Here is a 20,681-nt window from a genome sequence, read left to right as displayed (position 1 = left end):
GCTGGTCAAAGATGGAGTCAGTAGTCTTGAGTCTCTCTGTGTCTGTTCTCTCAGCCCTTAAATACCTCAGTACATCACTACAACACATTGAGTATGCACCAGCTGTGCTACTCCGAGAGCCATTACATCACCATATCACACTAAGTATGTTACATCACACTAAGTATGGGCTTAACTAGAGAATCATTATCTCATCAATCACACTGAGTAGGTGCTTAACTGTAAGGACCCTGCTATCAGTATCTTAAGTATACCTTTTCAGAGTTCCACCTTCTACCTAGAACCAGGTGAAGAACATTGTAGCAAGAGTGATGATTAACTGTGATAGACTAAGCTTTTCTCAGCAATACAGTGAAATTCTAATAGGCTTGGGATGGAAAATACCATCCATATCTAGAGAAAGAACTATGAAGATTGAATGCAGATTGTAGTATGCTATTTAGTTTGTTTTTCTTTCTCATGCCTTTTCCCTTTTGTTCTGATTTTTCTTTCACAACATAACTTATATGAAAATGTTTAAAATGATCATATGTATAATATGTATGTGATTTCTTGCTATCTTGGGGAGAAGAAAAAAAAAGTGAAATTCAGTATTACAAAAATGAATGTTAAACTATCTTTACATGGAATTGGAAGAAATAAAATACTATGAAGTGAGGAAAAAAATAAGTGGTGGCTTTTGAACTTAGTCTACAAGTTCTAAAAGATACTGGTGAAAGAGGTATGAGGTACATTTTAGGCATGAGAAATAGCCCATGTCAGGGTACAGAAGCGAGGAATTGATGTATATAATGAATAACAAGTATATAATAAGAACAAGTTTTATATTCTAAAACGTGTACAGGAAATAGTAATCAACTTGAAAAGATAGAATTTTGGGGCTTTAAATGTCAAACAAATGATTTTAGACCACTCTCAAAAAGATTGAGAAGTTCTAAAGTGAATATTGTATCTGGGGATTCCCTATATTACACTCATACACTAGAAACACATCTGTTCTCTTGCTCTTTCTTCCTCAAACAATCCTTTCATCACTTACACATTTGAATCACCAAAGTCAAATTTCTAAAATTTGATGCAGCAAATCGAATTGTGAGCATTTTTCAGCATTATCCTCTGTTATCTTCCTGTAATTTACATAGATTTGCCGGATATTCAAGGTATTACCCCAGTTTGTAATCTTCAATATCCTGACAGTATTTTGAACAAGTTGGATTTAAATTCAGTTGATACTCCACAGAAACATTTGTTGGAAATATTTTGTCACATCAATATTTTCTCAACACCTACAGTTTTCCTAAAGAAGTACAAGTTCATATTTATTAGGATTAGGATTAAGAACTTTATTTCAGAGCAACCTCTGTCTTCATCCTTTTCTTCTTTTTCTGATGCCAGTTTGATAGAATTCAGCTTCTGAGGAGTCAGTTCAGAATTCTTTTTTTAAGGATACTTAACATATACATATAATTTTTTTATGGTTGTTGCAAAAAAGAGGCAAGTTAGATGATGCAGTTGATAGAGCCCTGGGCTGGGAATCAAGAAGACTCATCATCCAAAGTTCAGATTTGGCCTCAGATAACTTAGTACCTATGTAACCGCAGGCAAGTTACTTAACCCTGTTTGTCTTAGTTCCTTATCTGTAAAATGAGCTGGAGAGGGGGCAGAGCCAAAATGGCATAGAGTAGACAGGACTTTGCCTGTACTCTTCTTGTCTTCTCTCTGAATCAACACCACATCAAGCCTCTGAACAGATTTTGGTGTGACAGAATCCACAAATATTGGGAGTATAACATTTCCAACCAAAAATATCTTGGAAGGACTTCAGGAAAGGATGTCTTCAAATAGTCACAGGAGTGGGGTGGGGGAGGAGGGGGGGAGGGGGATGAGGTGGCACAGCACAGAGAAGCCCAGGGCAGAGAGATCCAGAGGGGGAAATCTAGTGGGAGGCTCTTAGCTTAAATACAGCAGTGTTCACTACTGTGTCCTGATTCAGAAGCCAGTGAATCAGTAACCTCGCTGTGAGACCTTCAATTCCATAGAAGGAAATTTGAACTGCAGGACTTGACCATGCCTACTCAACACAGGAAGGAAGCCAGCAATAGCAGTGCAAAACTCCTATCACTGTAGATGAAAGCTCGGGACAATATTTCTTCTGCCCTAGGAACAGACCTCAACCTTTAAAAATGAGCAAAAAAGTAAAAAAAGAGCTCTGATCATAGATAGATGGAGACAGGAAAGAATAGATCCCAAACCCAAGGTAAAACCTCTTTAGATGAAGCCTCTATTGGTGATATGAATTGGTCTCCAACTCAAAAGGTTCTCTTGAAAGAATTCAAAAAGGTTAAAAGAGAGAAGAAAAATGAAGAAAATAAGAACTTTGGAAAAGGAAACAACTCCTTAAAAAATACATGAAATGGGAAAAATACTGAAGAAAACCACTTAAAAATAGATTTGGCAAAATGGAAAAAAAAACTGATGTGAAAAACAGAATTGGTGGAAAAAGAGAAACATTCTAAAAAATAGATTTGGTGAAATGGGGAAAAAAAATCCAATGAATAAAACAATTCATTTAAAAGTTCATTTAACCAAATGCAAATGTAAGTAAAAAAAGCTAATTGAAGAAAATAATTCACTAAAAATTAGAATTGAACAAATGAAATGAATGACTTGAGATATCAAGAAGTAGTCAAACAAAACCCAAAAAATGAAAAAAAAAAGAAAAAAAGAAAAAGAAGAAGAAAACGCAAAATACCTTATTGGAAAAACAACTGTCTTGGAAAATAGATCCAAGAGAGACAATGTAACATGATGAAAAAAAAGAGTCTAGACATCTTTCAAGAAATCAAGAAAAACTGTCCTGCTATTATAGACCATAAGGTAAAATAACTATTGAAAGAATCCACCACTGATCACCTCCTGAAAGAGACCCCAAAATGAAAACTCCAAAGAATATTGTAGGTAAATTTTAAAATTATCAGATCAAGGAAAAAATACTACAAGCAGCCAGAAAGAAATAATTCAAATATCGAGGAGCCACACTAAAAATCCTCTTTAAATCCTCTTTAAAGGATTGAAGGTCCTGAAATATATTACAGAGGGCAAAGGAATTTGGACTGCAACTAAGAATCAATTACCTAGCAAAACCAAGCATTATCTTTCAGGGAAGGAGATGGACCTTCAATGAGATCTAGGGAATTTTCAATTGTTTTTAATGAAAAAACCAAAGCCGAACAGATTTGATCTTACAGAACTCAAAAAGAAGCCTAAAAAGGAAAAAAGGGAAGGGAAAAAAAATCTTTCTTAAAGGTTAAAATGTTTACATCTCTACATGATAAGATAATATGTGTAACTCCTGAGAATTATATCTTTGTTAGAAGGCATACTTAGAGGGTATAGGTATAATTTGATTTTATTGTGGTGTTATAAAAAAAGAAACTAGAGGTGGAAAGGGAGTATTAGAAGAAGAAAGATGAGGTAAAATAGGGTAAATTATATCACATAAAGAGGCAAAAAAGATCTGTTACAGTTGAGGGGAAAAGGGGGGAGAATGAGCATTGTTTGAACCTTAATCTCATTGGATTTGACTCAGAGAATATCAGACATATTTAGTTTCCTTGTGGGGAAATAGAGGAAAAAGGAAAGGAAAAGGGGAGGCTAGTTGCAGGAAGAACAGAAATAGAAGGGGAAAGGAATAAGAAAGGGAGGGGCTAAAAAAGGGCAGATTAAGGGAGGTGGTGGTCAAACGCAAAACTGATGAGGAGAGAAAGGGGGAAAGGAAAGAGAAAAGTATAACTTGGGGGGAAAAAAGGATGGAATACAGTTAGTAATTTTAACTGTGAATGGAATATAAACTCTCCCTTAAAATGGAAGCAGATAGCAGCCTAGATTAAAAGCCAGAATCCTACAATAATTTGTTAACAAGAAACACATTTAAAGCATAGAGATTCCTACAGAGGTAAAAGGCTGGAGCAGAATCTATTTTGCTTCAGCTGAAGTTAAAAAGAAAAAGCAGAGGTAACAGTCCAAATTTCAGAGGAAGAAAAAGCAAAAATAGATCTAATTAAAAGAGATAAGGAAATTACATCTTACTAAAGAGTACCATACATAATGAAGTAATATCAATACTAAACATATGCACCAACTGATACAGCATCCAAATTCCTAGAGGAGAAGTTAAATAATATTCCTTAACATGTTGTATAAGTATGAATTATTGTGAATCTAATATTTATTAGTATTCTGTAAAATATGATTCCACAGTTTTGATTCTATCTATATAATGTTAAATATCTATGTAAAAACAAAAAAAATTTATCTGAATTACAAAATTTACAAGTATGTCATTGTTCATAAGTATCCATATTGGCATCATTTATGTGTGTTATAATTATGAGGTATTTTCATATGGAAAGAGGCTGTGTATAATATTTGTTTTTCATTATTTAAGATGATAACTCCTGGTAAAAAAAAAATGTCTGAAGCATCAATGGTTATTCCTGGTACAGATAAACTGACTTTGAAGACCTTATTAGCTGACACATGTAAGTTGTTAACATTTACAATATGCACTATTATTATTTAAAATATTTCAAGTGGATATTGTTAGTTTTTCTAAAGAAGAAAATTAATTATTTTTATTTTTATTATAGGATATTATAGGATAAAACACAGATTTTTTTTTTATAGGATGGAAACTCCAAAAGTTAGTACCTTTTTGAATATAGGTATGAATCTATATATTCATATCTTCTATAAAACTTTACTTAATACATTACGTAGATGGAGGGAATATATTCCTATTTGTTTATGTATATGTTTCTAAATTTATAAACATGTCAGTAATGTCAGAAACTAATTCTTATTCTGTATTTTAGCAACACCTCAAACACGAAGAGTTAAACCACCTTTGAAAATGGTGAACTCTGCTGAACCAACTAGTGTTTACAAAGTAAAAGAAAAAGGAGTGAAAAATACCACATCTCTTCCAGGTTCAGTTGAAGGAAGGAATTCACACAGCTACCAAAGTGATTTTCCTAAATCTCAGGTCTGATCATATCTCTGCTCTTTTCAGTAAATACTGCTAGTTTCCTATTATCTCAAGGATAAAATATAAGCTATTTTTAATATTCAAAGGTCATCATAACTTGGCCCAACTGTCCTTCCCAGCATTGTTATAAGCTAATTACTTTACCATGCTCTAAAATCCAGACATACTGGCCTCATAAAAGAGACCCAATTTCCTAAATCCCCTACCTTCATCCCTTGAATGTATATCTTTCCTATCTCTACGTCTTAGAATTCCATTTCCTTCAAAGCACAGTTCACACATATTAAACCTTGCCTGATCTAAAAAAAGGAAATTTTAGAGCATCCTCCCTTAGAAAGTCTTCTATATCTTTTTTATATATGCATACGTTCATATCTCCCTGTAGAATGTTAAGTTCCCTGACAACAGGAACTGTTTGTTTTATCTTCATATCCCACATAGTAGGGACTTGAAAAGTTGATTGATTAATAGTATAGAAAAAGTAACTGATTATATTAGAAGTTTGAAAAGAACATTTTACCTTTTTATATATATTTATAACATATAAATATATGTATATACATATTTGTATATGCTTTTGCATAAAAGCATATTCACATACATATACATAGCTACATGTATATATACATGTATATGGTTTTTTAAAATAGTACATTATTTGTTTTAGGTAGAGTATTAGCATTTTTCAGTGTACTTGTTTCAGTTAGTATATTCAAACATATACTCTTCATTACTATGGTTTTATTGTATAATCTTAATTACCCAAAAGTAAAATTTTACCAATGTTATTCTTAATATATTGAAAAGATAATATTATTAATTCATTATTAAGGTATCCACTTAAAATATTAATATATGATCTTTATATGTTCTTCTTTCCCCTAATTTCACCCCTGCTCAATTCTAGCTGAAATTAGAAACTAGTGAAAGATAAGGAGTACACATAACAGTAAAAATACTATTATTTACAAGAATATCTAGCAAATTTCTAGGGATTTCTTAAAATAATTTCAGCTATATTTATTATGGGAAATGAAAATGGAAAAGTAGCTTTGAATGCTAGAGCCTGAGAGATTTTATCTGAAATACAGAATTAGTATGTCATTGTTCATAAATATCCATATTCTTGTCTCAAGATAGGGGAAACAGCTCATGTTTCCTATTAAAATAAAGTATACAAGACAGTGTTCAGAAAACCATCTGTAATATCTTATGGCTCCCTTTGTCACACTTCTTTATTGAAGTTAAGATAATTGGTTTGTTTTCTACAACATTTCATGAAACAAACATGAACATCCCTCATTAGAAGCAATTGTTTTTACAAGTTTTACTATTTTCAAAATCATAATTTCTAATTTACTGAGATTTTTAATAATAATGAAGGATATAAAGATTATATTTTAATAGATCCTCTTGTCTTATAGCCAGTCACTGCCGTTGAGGCCGTCGAAATGACAGAAAGTGATGAGAATAGCAATATGTTAGGAAAACAAAATTCTAGTAAGTACCTTTTGATTCAGTCATCTACCCCCATCATGCTACCTCCTATTCTTGTTCATATTTTCACCACTATTGATAACAAAAAAAATGGGGGGAGAAGAAGAGTGGTTTGCATGACAATCTATATACTCAGAATTTTGATAGTCATGTTGGAAAATGCCAAAGAAAATAAAACAAAATTTTTACCTGAAAAGAACTTAAAAGTTTCTGTAAGAAAACAGGTTCTACCAGAGGACTATCTCTCCCTGAAGAGAAAAAAATAATTTGTGTTTTATTTAGATGGAGATGTGGATATCATTCCTGATTCACAACCGGTTGGGAAAATCGATAAAACATTGTAAGTATTAAGAGAATCTATCAAACTATTAAAAATGGAAATTACCTGGGCATCATTTTACAAGGGCATAATAGATTAATAGTTAAGGACAAATCTTCCTTAATGCTACAATATGGGCTAAAGAGCAATCAAGTTTCATAAAACTGTAATATTGTGTGTAAGGAATATCAGATTCACTTGATTTCTTATAAAATTAATAATTTTGTAACTTAGAAAGCAAAATCTTATTTAAATGTTTGAACTCATATGAGTTCAAAAGTAATGACAAATGACCCAAGTTGTATAGTAAGAGGCTGTCTGACTTGGGCAATTCTGTAATTAAACACATTGTAAAATCAAGATTATCTAATTTTATTAGTGTCCATTCATATTTAAATAAAATTAAATAAATGTTTTCTTGTTTAGCACCAATCAAATGAAATTATCTTTACAGATTTCCAACTGTTTTGGATAATAGTTATGAAAGTAACGTCCTCTTAAAATGTACTTGCTGGACACCTGTAAAAAATATTAAAATTTCTAGTAAAGAGAGTGCAGATACATCACCAGAAGAAACATTTAATCAAGGTTAGATTTACATATTAATGTGAATTGTTGTATAATAATAATAACTGAAATATTAATGTTATAACTTTTAGTTAAATAGAATAACAATATATTTAGTTTTTTTTCTTTCCCTTCCCTATTAGACTTTTTTAGTGAAAGAGTCACTGACAAGTCCTCTCCTTCATCAATATCTGAAAATATTGCACTAGAAAAAAATACGGTATCAGAAAATCAGAAAAGATTTTCTAAATCAGAAAATCTAAATCAGATTTTAGATTTAAATCGGAAAAGAAAAGGAGATGTAGAATATAGCAAAAAGAAGAAAACAGAAGTGGAAACTTGTGAAACAAACAGAAGACAACCACTAAATTCTATCAGTTTAGATCAGAAAAATATTGACGAAAACAAGGAAAATGACTGGCATATTGAATCTGAAACCTTTAAATCAGTTCTTTTAAATAGGACTATTGAAAAGTCTTTAATATACACCAAGAAATTGGTTCTGGCAAAAGAACTAAATAATGATTGTTGTGATAAAACCATTTCTTCTGGAATGAATGCCAAAAGCAATAGAAGACCTATGAAAGGAATGACATCTGAAAGTAGATCTTGTGACCTAGAAACAAATAGAAAGGTGAGCTTTCAAAGTATTCTGATTTTTATATTACTATGTATTCGTTATAATAGTTTCAAAATATCCTGATTCAGTTAATTCAAATTTTTAATTTTTGTTAAATGTGGGTATTTTTCTAAAATCAGTTAATTTCAACCCCGTAAGACCAACCTCCTGAACTTCCATTTCCTTTCATAAATTTTCCCAATAGACCTTACTAGAAATAATGACTTCCCCTTCTGAACTCCTAAAATATTCTGTAACTTTCTTTTGGTACTTAATTATATTCATATATGCATTGCAGTTATTGTGCATGAATTTATTTCTTAAAATTGCAGAGACTATTTTTTAAAATTCCATAACTAAACACTTAAATATTGTATATTAAATGCCCCCAAATTGTTTTGAATAAAATAATGAGCTAGACTCAAGTATGGAAGTAAGATTTATGGTAAAGTGGGGAGGAAACAGTCTTACTGCAACATTTATTTACCTTACCTTTGGACCATTCTTTCCTTCCAGAAAAATAAAAATCTTGTTTAGGAGAATATTAGGGGTCTATGGATAATAATAGAAGATAAAGTTGAAAAGATAAATTGGGATCATATTGTAGTGAGTTGTCTTAATATTAAGTAAGTAGCTAAATTTTTTTCTTGTGCAGGTGCATTAAATATTTTGAGCAATAATAATAAAAGTAAATAGGTACATACAGCTAAAATACTACAACTCTTTAAATACAGACTAAATTATAAGGGAATGATATGATCTTTTTAAGGAGTATTTTAGAACTTTTTATCTGATACAGTCTGCACTATGGATTGCTGCAGGACAGACTAGAGGCAGAAAAATCAATTATCAGATTTAGTGGTTCTGGTATGAGGTATCCTAAAATTTATTTTGACATTTCATTCTGATTCTGGTTTGAAATTCATTAAAATTTTTAAATTAAAATTATTTAAATCTCTTAAGAAATTTATACATATATATGTGATGCATATTACATTTTATAAAAAGTTAACTTTTAACCTCCATTAACCAAATTATACTACTTTTGGATATTAGTGGAAATATCCAACTTCTTTAAAAATTTATTAATAACTTTTTGACATAATCATTTCTGAATATGTCCTTTTCAAACCATTCATTGCGCTTTTTTATAGTAAATGACAAATATCAAATGATTAAACAAAACTAACTTAAAAAACATTACTGCATATATGAAATTCTCTATCCATAGCCCCCCCCATTCTGCCAGGAAAAAGGAGTGAAATGAATTTTTCACATTTGTCTCTGGGACCAATAATCATCATTACAATTACAGACTATTCAGTTTTGTTTCATTCATAATATATTTATTAGAGATATTATTTTCTGATTATGTGTAATTATTTATTTTGCTGAGGTAATTGAGGTTAAGTGACTACTTGCCCAGGGTCACACAGCTGGAGTGTTAAGTTTCTGAGATCAGATTTGAACTCAAGACCTCCTGACTTCAGGGCTGGTGCTCCACTACACCACCTAGCTGTCTCAGATTCTGTGTATTTTATACATCAATTTAATGTCGTCTCATGTTTCTTTGAATTCCACATATATGCCCATTTTGTGGTACAATATTTCATCATATTTATGTGTCAGGTTTTCTCGTTTTTTGTTTGTTTTTTAATTCCTCATTTCTTATGGTACTATAACATTCAATACAATAAAAATTCAATGATTTGGTTAACCATTCCCCAATCAATGGTACTTGCTTTACCTCCAGTTTCCTGTGCATGTATGTGTGTGCATACTTGTGCATATACATGTACTTGCTTGCATGCTACCACAAGTACTGCTATGTGTTATTATAATAGGAACTTTTTTGTCTTTAACCACTTTGAATCAGTGGGTCAAAATGATTGAATTTTTGGTAACTTTTTGTAACTATTACTTCCTCATTTGTTTGAATACACAATAACCCAAATATAGTTTTAGTATAAATTTTAATATAAATATGACTGAATATATCTTCTCTTTTTGATTTTTTTTATTTGTTTTAATTTAATATGTATTTTTATTAAGTAATAGACTTTTAAATCACTTTATGAACTATTTCAGAAAGAAAAGACAAAAGGAAAACATTTTACTGATGCAGCAGAATCATTGATCAACCAAATTAATAAGAGATACAACCAAAAGGATGATTTAAATTTTTCAAGAAAATTTAGAGAATCTTTGAATGAAAGGTATGTTGTTGATAAATTTTTCATTTGAAATAATTTGTTTAAATATACTTTTAAGAGTAGTTATTTTAAGAATATTTTTATTTATCTAGAATGTTCTACAAATTAGAAAAAAAAACTTCCTAAGATTAGTTGCCTATTTTGAAAAATATGTAGAAGGAAGAAATTATAGAATCCCAGAACAGATAGGAACTTTGGGTTTTATCTTGTTCTTTCCATACTTTAATTATAAATCCCTTTTATATAATTCCCAGCATAAGTAATCATCCAAACTACTTATTACTTTTTAAGTTGGCCCATTCTACTTCTGAGCAATACTAATTATTAAAAATGTGCTTGATATCAAGCCAAAAAATCTGCCTTTTTAACTTGTATCCTTTATTCTTAGTTCTTCCTTCATGGGCCAAATAAAAATTATCTACTCTTTTTTTTCCCACCCGAATAGCCTTCAGAGAATTGAAAACAGAAATAATTTCCATTAGTTTTTTTTGCTTATTTTTTTTATCCTTATCATACCCACTAATTCTAAGTGACCAATAAAATCTTTCTCATTTTTCCTCCCTTTTGCTCCATTTTTTTAATTGATGGTAGTGCCTATGAAATGAGTTCTCTCTCTTCATGTTAATGACAATTCTTTATGTGTCCCTCATCTCTCTCCTGAAATAATCATGTATTTACTGCTGTTTCCTAGAAATCTCAAACTAGATGTCCTCTAGCCATCTCAAATTCAACATGTATAAAATAACTCTTTATACTTCCTGCTAAACTCATTCTTCTTCCAAATTCCATTAATATTTTCTAGGGTAGTACCATTTTTCTAGGCATGTAGGTCTACAAACTATCATTCTCAAATCCTTATTCTCCCAATATTCATTCTATTGAAAAATCATTTAATTTCTATCTTCACAATATTTTTAGCATTTCCTTTACTCTACTCAGCTATCTACAATCCTAATGAAGGCTTTCATCACCTTTTGTCTAGCCTTCTAAACCTTGAAAAGCCTTTTAACCATTCCCCTTCAAGTCTTTCCCCATTCCAGTCATATGTCCTATTGTCAAAGTAATTTTTCTAAAACCTGCATCTTAGAGAAAAGATATCTTTGTTAATTGAAAAAAGTAAAATTTAAAAAGAAATAAAGCATAAATCTAAGCATATTGTCTCCAACATCTTAATGGGTTCCAGTGGCTCTCTTTTACCTCTAGTATCAAGTATGTAAACTTCCCTTTGTGGCATTTAAAATCTTCATATCCTCACCTTTTCTTTTTCTAGTTTTCAGTACATTTCATTCTCCATGTAAATGATGCAACTGTACTGGCCCACTTGTAGTTCCTTAGTTTCTTGAACATGACACTCCATCTCCTATCTCTGGCAGTCTCCCATTCTTGGGATTCTCTGCCACCTTACTTTTGCCTCTTAATATTTCTCTCAAAGAAGACTTTATAATGGTATTTCCTAGTCCCCCCAGCTGCTAGTGACTTCCTTTTTCAAATTACCTTCCTCTCCCCATCTTTCCCTTTCTCTTTCTCTTCTTCTTCCTCCACCCTCCCTTCCTCTCTTTCCCTTCCTCCCTTCTTTTCTCTGTCTCTCTCTCCCTCTCTCCCCATCATGTGGGGATTAGAACTAACTATAAAATAACTATTTTCCACATTGGGGAGCAGCAGGGTTCTCCTAGTTTTATTTCATAATACCTTTGTGTAAACAGATTCCTGAGCCTCTTCCATCAGTCCTCTACTCTATTACACTTATTAATTAGTGAGTTGTAACAGTCTTTTTTATGGTGTTAATAGCAATTCTTTTGAGAACTGTTTATATCCTTTGATATCTTAGGCACTGAGAAATTCCTTTATGTCCTGTGTATTTATGTTGGTTTCCTGTATGCCACATTTTATGGGAAGACTTTTCTGATCTCCACAGCTAGTAATTTAGTCCCCTCTTTTTCTAGGGGAAATTACTTCATCTTTCAACTTAATACTTTGGACTAGTTGTCCCCAAGTCTGCAATGCTCTTCTTCATATCTACTTCTTGGTTTCTCTAGCTTTCCTTAAGACTCAGCTTAAATCCCACTTTCTGTGGAAAGTCTTATCCAATTTCCTCTATAGTTACTTGCCTTTACCTTTGATATTACTTTTCATTAAATATATACATGGTGTGTGTGTGTGTGTGTTACATGCTTATTTCTTGTCATCCATATTAAAATTGTAAACTCTATAAGATCAGGGACTTCATTTTCCTTTGCTTTTCTAGTATTTAGTGCATTACCTGAATAACTGCATAAATGCTTATTGATCTCTTACTAGATTTTGTCATGTGAGACTTTTATCAAAGATATTTGCTGCAAAGATATTTTCCCCAGTTAGTATCTTCTTTTTTTCTAATTGCATTAATTTTGTACATGCAAAAACTTTTCCATTTCTTGTATTTGAAATTATTTTTTTCTTTTATAAATGTATTTATTCTTTGTTTGGTAAAAAATTATCCCTTTAACCAAAGCTATAAAAGATATGATCTGGTTCTTTTAGTTGTATTTTTGTGTTGTGACCTTAAATAATCAAGTCACATATTTTTTGAAATTATATAATATAAAGTGTTGTTTCAAAGGGCATGCTAAAGCCAGCTTGTCCTGCTTGACAAGACCTGATTGTTTAATTTTTATTGTGAGCATTTATACCTCAAAAATTGCCAACTATTAAAAACAGGACTTGATTTATTGTTTTGTTGATTGTCTAGAGTTAAGAAATTGATGGGGAAAAAAAGTTAAAATGTAGATTGTTTTAACGTTTTTAAAAAGCACTTTCTTTTTTTTGCTGGAGGACTAGTTATTAAATATCTACCAGGCTATCATTGGACTCTGAACTCTGAAATAGAGAGTTCTTTCCTAGGAAATTTATGTACAGGTTTTTTTTTTTTTTTAACTCTTAGGTTACTGAATCCAATAATTTTTTATTCTTATTTAGTATACTCTTTTAACCTTTTTTATTTTTAAAATCAATGACAAGTAGTTTAAATGCTTATTGCTTTACAATGTAATTTGAGCTTTGAAAATACTGATTTCCCCATTCATTCTTACTTTTTCATTGTTTTCTTTGAGAGTCTAGAGTTTTTGTTCCTTCCTAATTCCTATCTTTGTTCCCTCTATTTTCACTGTAATTCTCTTCAGTTTTATAAATAATTACAAACTACTTTTTAAATAGAATATTCTAGATTCTAACAGAAACTATATCAAGATCACTGATCTGTAGTTTACAAAATCCACTTCAATCTGGTAAAATGAGATAAGAACAAAAAGTGTGGTAGCCCCTGCTGAAAATTGAGATATTTTCTCAGTGTTAATGACATATCTTTAATTCCCCACATTTCTTCTTGGTAAAATGATTGACTGATTTAGTCTGCATCCCCAAAGCTTTTTGTTTATGGTGAGTTTTTCTTATACTGATACACTATTGTGGTATGAAAATAATCCTGAATCCTTTCTGGAAAAACTTTGTGTGATCATGACAGTACAAAAAAGCAAGTCTATTTATGTCACATGAACCAGCTTAGTTCAATATGAGAATTTTTTGCCTAATATTTTATGATCCTTCTCATTTGTATTTGACAGTATCTTTCATCCCTATAGGAAAAATCCAAATTATGGTTGTTAGGTCTGACTAATTTGAGGGGAGCTGAGACAACTTTATGGGATTAAATTTGTTAGTTCAGAAGTGCCCTTTTCAGTAGGAATATGAAACATTTAATTAGTATAAATTCACCAAATTTTCATATGTAACATATTGTGCCTTCCTTTTTTGAAATCCATGTGCGGTAGTTATTTTCTTTGTATCAACCTTCTTATTCTGTTGCTAGCTTTTCTTGATTTTTTTTTCTTTAGTTACCATACATTTAACCGAACAATAATGCATTTATCATTACATCACATCTATTATATTCATGTAAACATTTAAAGTGTACTTATCTATGTACAGTAAATCTAAGTTCCAGTATAATATATGCCCTTTAAGGTCTTTGTTCTTTCTTCTTAGTACCTAGCATAGGTAATACCTAATAGAGCCCCTAGAGAGCTAACTAGAGCACTGGGTAGAGTGCTGGGCCTAGAATCAGGAAGACTGATTTTGAGTTCAAATCAATCCACTTATTAGCTGTGTCACGGTGGCTAAGTCATTTAACCCTATTTGTCTCAGCTTCATCATTTGTAAAATAAACTAAAGAAGGAAATTTCAAACTATTGCAGTGTCCTTGCCAAGAAAATACCAAGAGGGGTCACAAAGTCAGACTGAAAAATGACTGAAGACAACCTAATAAGTGATTTTTAAATTGAATTAAATGGTATAATCTCTCATTTCAGGTTTTGTTTTAGAGAAGTTTGTGAAATGATATTTAGAGTTCTACCTTTAATTCAGGAAGAATAAGGGGCAAGTCACTTGACCTCGTGGTATCCTCATGCATCATGTTTGTTTCAGTAACAGAAGAATCTATCTGTCTTAGTAGAGATCAATTCACTATGCAACTGAAATTATTGGAAAATGTAGTTTATCACTAGATGATGACTCAATGGAAGTACTAATAGTCAATTTATCATCCAAATGTAAGATTCAAAGTATATTATAATTTTGTTGTAATTTCACAGATACACAGATTTAGTCAGCCATACCTCACCTTCTTTAAGAAATGTTTTTTTCTTATTCTACTGGTTTTCAAATGTTTTTTCAATTTGACAAAACTTTTTTTTTTAATAGGAAGAATTCAAATAAACCTGGTCTACTTATCAGAAAGGTAAGTCTAATTTGGTTATAGAACTGATAGACCATTTTAAAATAATTATAGTTTTATTAGAAAAATAATCAAACACATTAATAATTGATTCAAGCATTCTTTTTTTTAAAAGTTATTATAGGCCAACATATATATAAAGTAATAACTGTAGTTGATGAGATTATGTGCTTAAGATTAATTTATTTTCCAATCTAAAATTTATGAATTGCACATGCAAGAGAAAAATTTTTGTTTCAAATATATAAATACAACATATTCTACCTGCAAATAGAGGGTACCAATCATTATGCCTTTTAAGTATTATAAAATCAAAAAGTGCATAATTTTTCTCTCTACCTAAAAAGAAGTAAAATCATATTGGATAAAGGAATATAAATATAATCAATCCTGTATTTCAAAAGAAGTATTCATTGATTATAATGCTACATTCCATAAAGAACAGCCAGTGAAAGTTTTCACATAAAAGGCAATGTAAACACACATCTATTTACAAATATGGGTGTATAATTTATATTCATTTCACTAATTCAATAAAGTAATCATTTCTTAAAAGAACTACAAATCTCACATATTTCATTTTTACTTAATACTTCTACTTAACTAGGCTTTATTTTAAATCTTGGTAAGTATATTTCTAATTATGAACCTGTTATAATTTACTTCAGTGAATGAATATTTCTTCATATTTTTATAACTATATCTTAGTAGGATTAGTTTATCTCACTATTTTCCTTTTTATTTTAAAATTTTGATATTCATAGAGTTACTGACAAAGTAGACTTATCTTACTCTTTTGGAATTATATAAAAAAACTACTGTAATGGAAGGTTGTTTGAGTTTATGCTGTTTTTTTAGTCAGATGTTTTACTTTTTCAGAGTCCATGTTCCTAATCTAGAAAACGTGATTGATGTTACTGGTTCCCAATCTTGCATAATTGTTGGAAGGATTAAGTTAAATAACATGAAAGTACATTTTAAGTTTTCTTTCTTTCTTTTTTAATAGGTAGAGGAGAGAATCTGGAGCTGAAAATAAAATAAATTTGTTTGAAAAAAATTTTTTAAGAAAGTACCTTGTTGACTTTATATAAAAGGCTATAGAAAGAAAGATATAATTAGTTAACATGTCAGTTAAAAGTATATTTATCAATATACAATGAAAAGTAAAGATAAGTAAATTTGAAATATTTTCATACATTTTATGCTCTATTTTTAAAAATTATTTTTAATTAGTTCAGTATAATTAGTACAGAAGTGTAAGCATTCAAATAAACTATCAAATAGCAACTTAAAGCATATTTTATTGAAATTCAACTATTTAAACTATATTTATATTTAAATTTTATTTCTTATGTAAGTAGAAGTACAAGGGATAAAATATATGTGTAAGTTCATTTGAACAAGCAATGTTTGACCAGATATACTATTATAATCTTTTCTCTAGGTATTTATCCAGCCCTAACTTCTCTTCTGACCTCCAGACATGCATCTTCAAATGTAAATTGTCCTTTAGACATCTCAAACTCAACATGTTCAAAACTTAACTCATTCTATTTCTTCCCATAACTTTCCTTCCAAACTTCCTGATTATTATATACCACCATCCTTCCAACCATAAAGGCTTACCCACTTTGGTATCATCTTTAACTCACTCTCACCCCACATTTCTAATCTGTTGCTAAATTCTAGTATTTCTACTTCATATCTTTTATATACACTCCTTTCTTTTTTCTGACAGTGGTGCAGGTTCTCGTCATTTCAGGCTTGAACTATTGAAGAAGTTTTTTGGTTGGTCTTGCCTCAAGTCTCTTCCCTACACCATTCTTTGCTCTATTCAACCACCCAAATAATCTACCTGGAGTACAGAGTTGAACATATCCTTCTCCACTCTCCTATCCTCCCCAGCATTCAAATAAAATAAAACTTATTTACTCTAGGATCAAATGTAAAATTATCTGAATTTTAAAACCTAGTCCTTCCTACTTTTTTAGTCTTCTTATATTTTGCTCCATTTACTTTCTGATCCAGTGATAACCAGCTTCCTCACTGTTCCTCACAAAAGATAATACTCCATCCTCAAACTCCGCAAAATTTCACTGGCTATCCTCAGCCACCCACAGTGCTCTCTCTTCTCATTACTACCTCATGGCTTCCTTGGTTTCTTTAAAGATTTAGTTCAAAATTTGTCATCTATAAAAATCCTTTTTCAGTCTCTTTAAGATTACACCACTTTTCTAATCTTTTTTTTTCTTTTTTTAAATTTTTATTTAATAATTACTTTATGTTGACAGAATCTATGCCAGGGTATTTTTTTTTTTTTTTACAACATTATCCTTTGCACTCGTTTCTGTTCCAATTTTTTCCCCTCCCTCCCTCCACCCCCTCCCCTAGATGGCAAGCAGTCCTTTATATGTTGGATATGTTGCAGTATATCCTAGATACAATATATGTTTGCAGAACCGAACAGTTCTCTTGTTGCATAGGGAAAATTGGATTCAGAAGGTATAAATAACCCGGGAAGAAAAACAAAAATGCAGATAGTTCACATTCGTTTCCCAGTGATCTTTCTTTGGTTGTAGCTGTTTTTGTCCGTCATTTATCAATTGAAACTCAGTTAGGTCTCTTTGTCAAAGAAATCCACTTCCATCAAAGTATGTCCTCATACAATATCGTTGTCGAAGTGTATAATGATCTCCTGGTTCTGCTCATTTCACTTAGCACACTTTTCTAATCTTGTTTGTACATAGTTGTTTGATTATTGTTTCTCATGTTAAAATATGAATTCCTTGAGGTCAGGGGCTTTTTTCCCCCTTTATATTCTCAGAACTTGGTTTATTGTCTAGTGCATAGTAAGTATAGTTTATACTTAATAAATCCTTGTTGATTTAGTGTGACCGACAGCAAGGAAGGAAGAAGAGTATAACATATCTTTAAGACTGTGTATCACTGACCAGAATAGTGAAGTTGGAAAGCACAGTCAATTTAAGAGGAAATAAATAGCTAAACTTTTTGGATATATTAAATTTGAGATACAGTTGGGACATCCAGTGAAGATTGCCTGTAGGTTACTTGAAATGTGGGGCTGGATCTGAAAGGGGAGGTCCCAGTTTGAGTAGGCAGCAGGCAGTAATCTTGTAATCAACATTATTATCTTGTAATTTTTTAAAATGCTCGTTTTTTATATGTAGGAAAAAGTCCTGAATAAAAACTCTAGACAATTGAAGAGGACTACTTCTGTTAAAATGACTTCTGAATGTGCTTTGTAAGTAATATTCTCCTAAACATTTTCTATTTTGGTTTAGAACAATTATATTGAAAGTGTTTTCAACATCAGCTCCTTTTTTTTCTTATATCAACAGGAACGATGTTTATAATTTTCAGTTGAATGGAGCTGATGATCCTACTATAAAACTTGGTGTAAGATTCATTTATTTTGATCAACATTTTTTTTCTTCAATTCAGTCCACATTAACAAAAATATATTATGGACATTTAAAGTTTGTCTAAGACATAGTCCCAACTCTTATAATAGATGTTTATAATTCAATCATGTATAAATAGGATATAAGTAACACATAAGACACAAAGATGCATATTAATGTTTAAAATAAAATACTCTGTGATATGTAGAGGGCAAAGTGCTTTATTAACTGGGAAGGGGTTGTGGAATGCTCCTATAGCAAATGGTGTTTGGCTTGATCTTTAAAAGATGGCTATTAATGGAAAAGTTGAGGAAAGAAATATAGGACATTCTAAGCACTGGAAAAAAGTTTGAGCAAATGTACAGATGATAGTTTAGTTTGGTTGGAATGTACAGTACATTTGTTATTGTGCAGTTATTTCTGACTCTTTATGACCGTACTGTCCCTGGGGTTTTTGTGACAAAGATACTGGGATGGTTTGTAATTGCTTTCTCCAGCGGATTAAGGCAAACAAATTAAGTAACTTTCCCAAAGGTCACATACCTGGTGAGTGTCTAAGTTCAGATTTGAACTCAAGTCTTCCTGACTGGAGGCCTAGCACTCTCTCCATGGAATTATGTAGCTGTCCCTAATATAGAAAAGTTGGAGATAAACTTGGAATATTATAGTGGAATCAGATTGTAGAGGGTCTCAAATGGAGCTATTTTATAAGCCACTAAAGAATAACAGGACAAGATTTGTATATGAGAAAAAAATAATCTATGTGCATATAATATGAAGGAATGAAAGGGATGGATATGAAAAGATTTATTTGAAGGCAGTTGTCAGTTAGAACCTATACTAAGTATTATAATATGAGGAATAGAGAATGGGTGAATGCAAGAAATATTGCAGGCTTGAAATAGGACTTGGTAACAGATTGGATATGACATGGGAGAGAGAGGAGAGGGTCCAACATAACAATAAAGTAGTGTTGCTGGTCCAGAGTAGTCGAGTCAAAGAGTGCATTGCAGGCTTAGGGAGAAAAATAAGAAAGTCAGTTTTTCATACATTGAATTTGAGATTTAATTAGGATATACAGGGGATGTTTTCTTGCTGTTTACTTGAGATATAGACCAGAATCTCATAAAAGAGGACTAGGCTTTAGGATATAGTGTATAGTATATGTATTATAGAGTAAGCTATAATAAGCTTATATAGTAACCATGTAATCAATATAATTATTTCTTATAGCAAAACTATCACATAACAAAACATTTTCTGCATCACTAAGATGTTTTTCTATATACTTATCTGACATTTTTGATAAAGGTCTACATTGGAAGAGATTATTGGTGATCCTAAATTCTGTATTTCACTCTCTTAATTTAAATGTTTAAATTGTAATGATGATTCTGTTTTTGAAAGTGAAGTAACTCTACATATTTGTTATCACATTTCTTTATAATGGGGATTAAGTTTTCATAAATGATTTTATCATGACCTTTCTAGGTATATGAATGATTGGTAGTAATTAAATAAACCTATATATATTTTAAATGTTTCTTATACTATTTTAATCTCTGAAATAACTATATAGTTTACTTCTTTTTCATACCTTAGACAGAGGAATTTCAGACTACTATCAAAGAAAGTTCTATAGCTAACTCAAAAAAGTCGTAAGTGTTTTGATAAACATAAATATGAGCTATTGTAATTATTATTTTCCCCTTTAAAAGCATTGTTACTCTGATAACTTATGATACCTGTGAACAAATATGCTGCTTTTAAAATGACTAATTTAAATGGTTATTTTTATAATAGTTAAATGTAAGAACTAAATCATGAAACTATTGAGTCAAAAAATGACCTTTGGGGATGAAATGGTCCAAAACCTTCATTTTTACAGATTGGGAAATTGAAATTTTAAGTATATATATATATATATATTCAGAATAGAAATGTTTTATGGCTTCCTTCTACTCTTTGTTGCCTTTGTATAATAAACATAAATATCTTTTAAGTTAACATTTACTTGTTTAAGGTTAGGTTTAAGGAGTCATGATGGAAATGAAGCTTCTCTGAAAGAGAAAGATAAAAAAGTAAGATTCTTAATCTTAATCATGTTATTATGATTCTGTTAAAAGCCATTCTTACATCCAGAATTACCAATTTCCTATTCTTAAAAATGTTTTTTCATAGGTAGCCCTCCTTTTGTGATTTTTCCTGTTGTAAGCAATTCATATTATA

General features: G+C 30.8%; 1 protein-coding gene across 1 annotated transcript in view; it reads left to right on the top strand.

Annotated features, from left to right (window-relative positions):
- SYCP2 (synaptonemal complex protein 2) overlaps positions 1–20,681 on the top strand; it is a 98,317-nt gene that overhangs the window by 35,683 nt on the left and 41,953 nt on the right. The window contains exons 14-25 of the mRNA XM_051976673.1: positions 4,448–4,541; positions 4,989–5,044; positions 6,472–6,547; positions 6,827–6,884; positions 7,318–7,451; positions 7,574–8,064; positions 10,138–10,265; positions 14,997–15,033; positions 18,219–18,292; positions 18,390–18,447; positions 20,055–20,110; positions 20,476–20,533. Coding sequence (XP_051832633.1) covers positions 4,448–4,541; positions 4,989–5,044; positions 6,472–6,547; positions 6,827–6,884; positions 7,318–7,451; positions 7,574–8,064; positions 10,138–10,265; positions 14,997–15,033; positions 18,219–18,292; positions 18,390–18,447; positions 20,055–20,110; positions 20,476–20,533 — 1,320 coding nt within the window. The remainder of the gene's footprint in view (positions 1–4,447; positions 4,542–4,988; positions 5,045–6,471; positions 6,548–6,826; positions 6,885–7,317; positions 7,452–7,573; positions 8,065–10,137; positions 10,266–14,996; positions 15,034–18,218; positions 18,293–18,389; positions 18,448–20,054; positions 20,111–20,475; positions 20,534–20,681) is intronic.

Source organism: Antechinus flavipes, chromosome 2 (genome assembly GCF_016432865.1).
Source record: "Antechinus flavipes isolate AdamAnt ecotype Samford, QLD, Australia chromosome 2, AdamAnt_v2, whole genome shotgun sequence".
NCBI lineage: Eukaryota > Metazoa > Chordata > Mammalia > Dasyuromorphia > Dasyuridae > Antechinus > Antechinus flavipes.
This window is presented reverse-complemented; position numbering and strand designations above follow the sequence as displayed.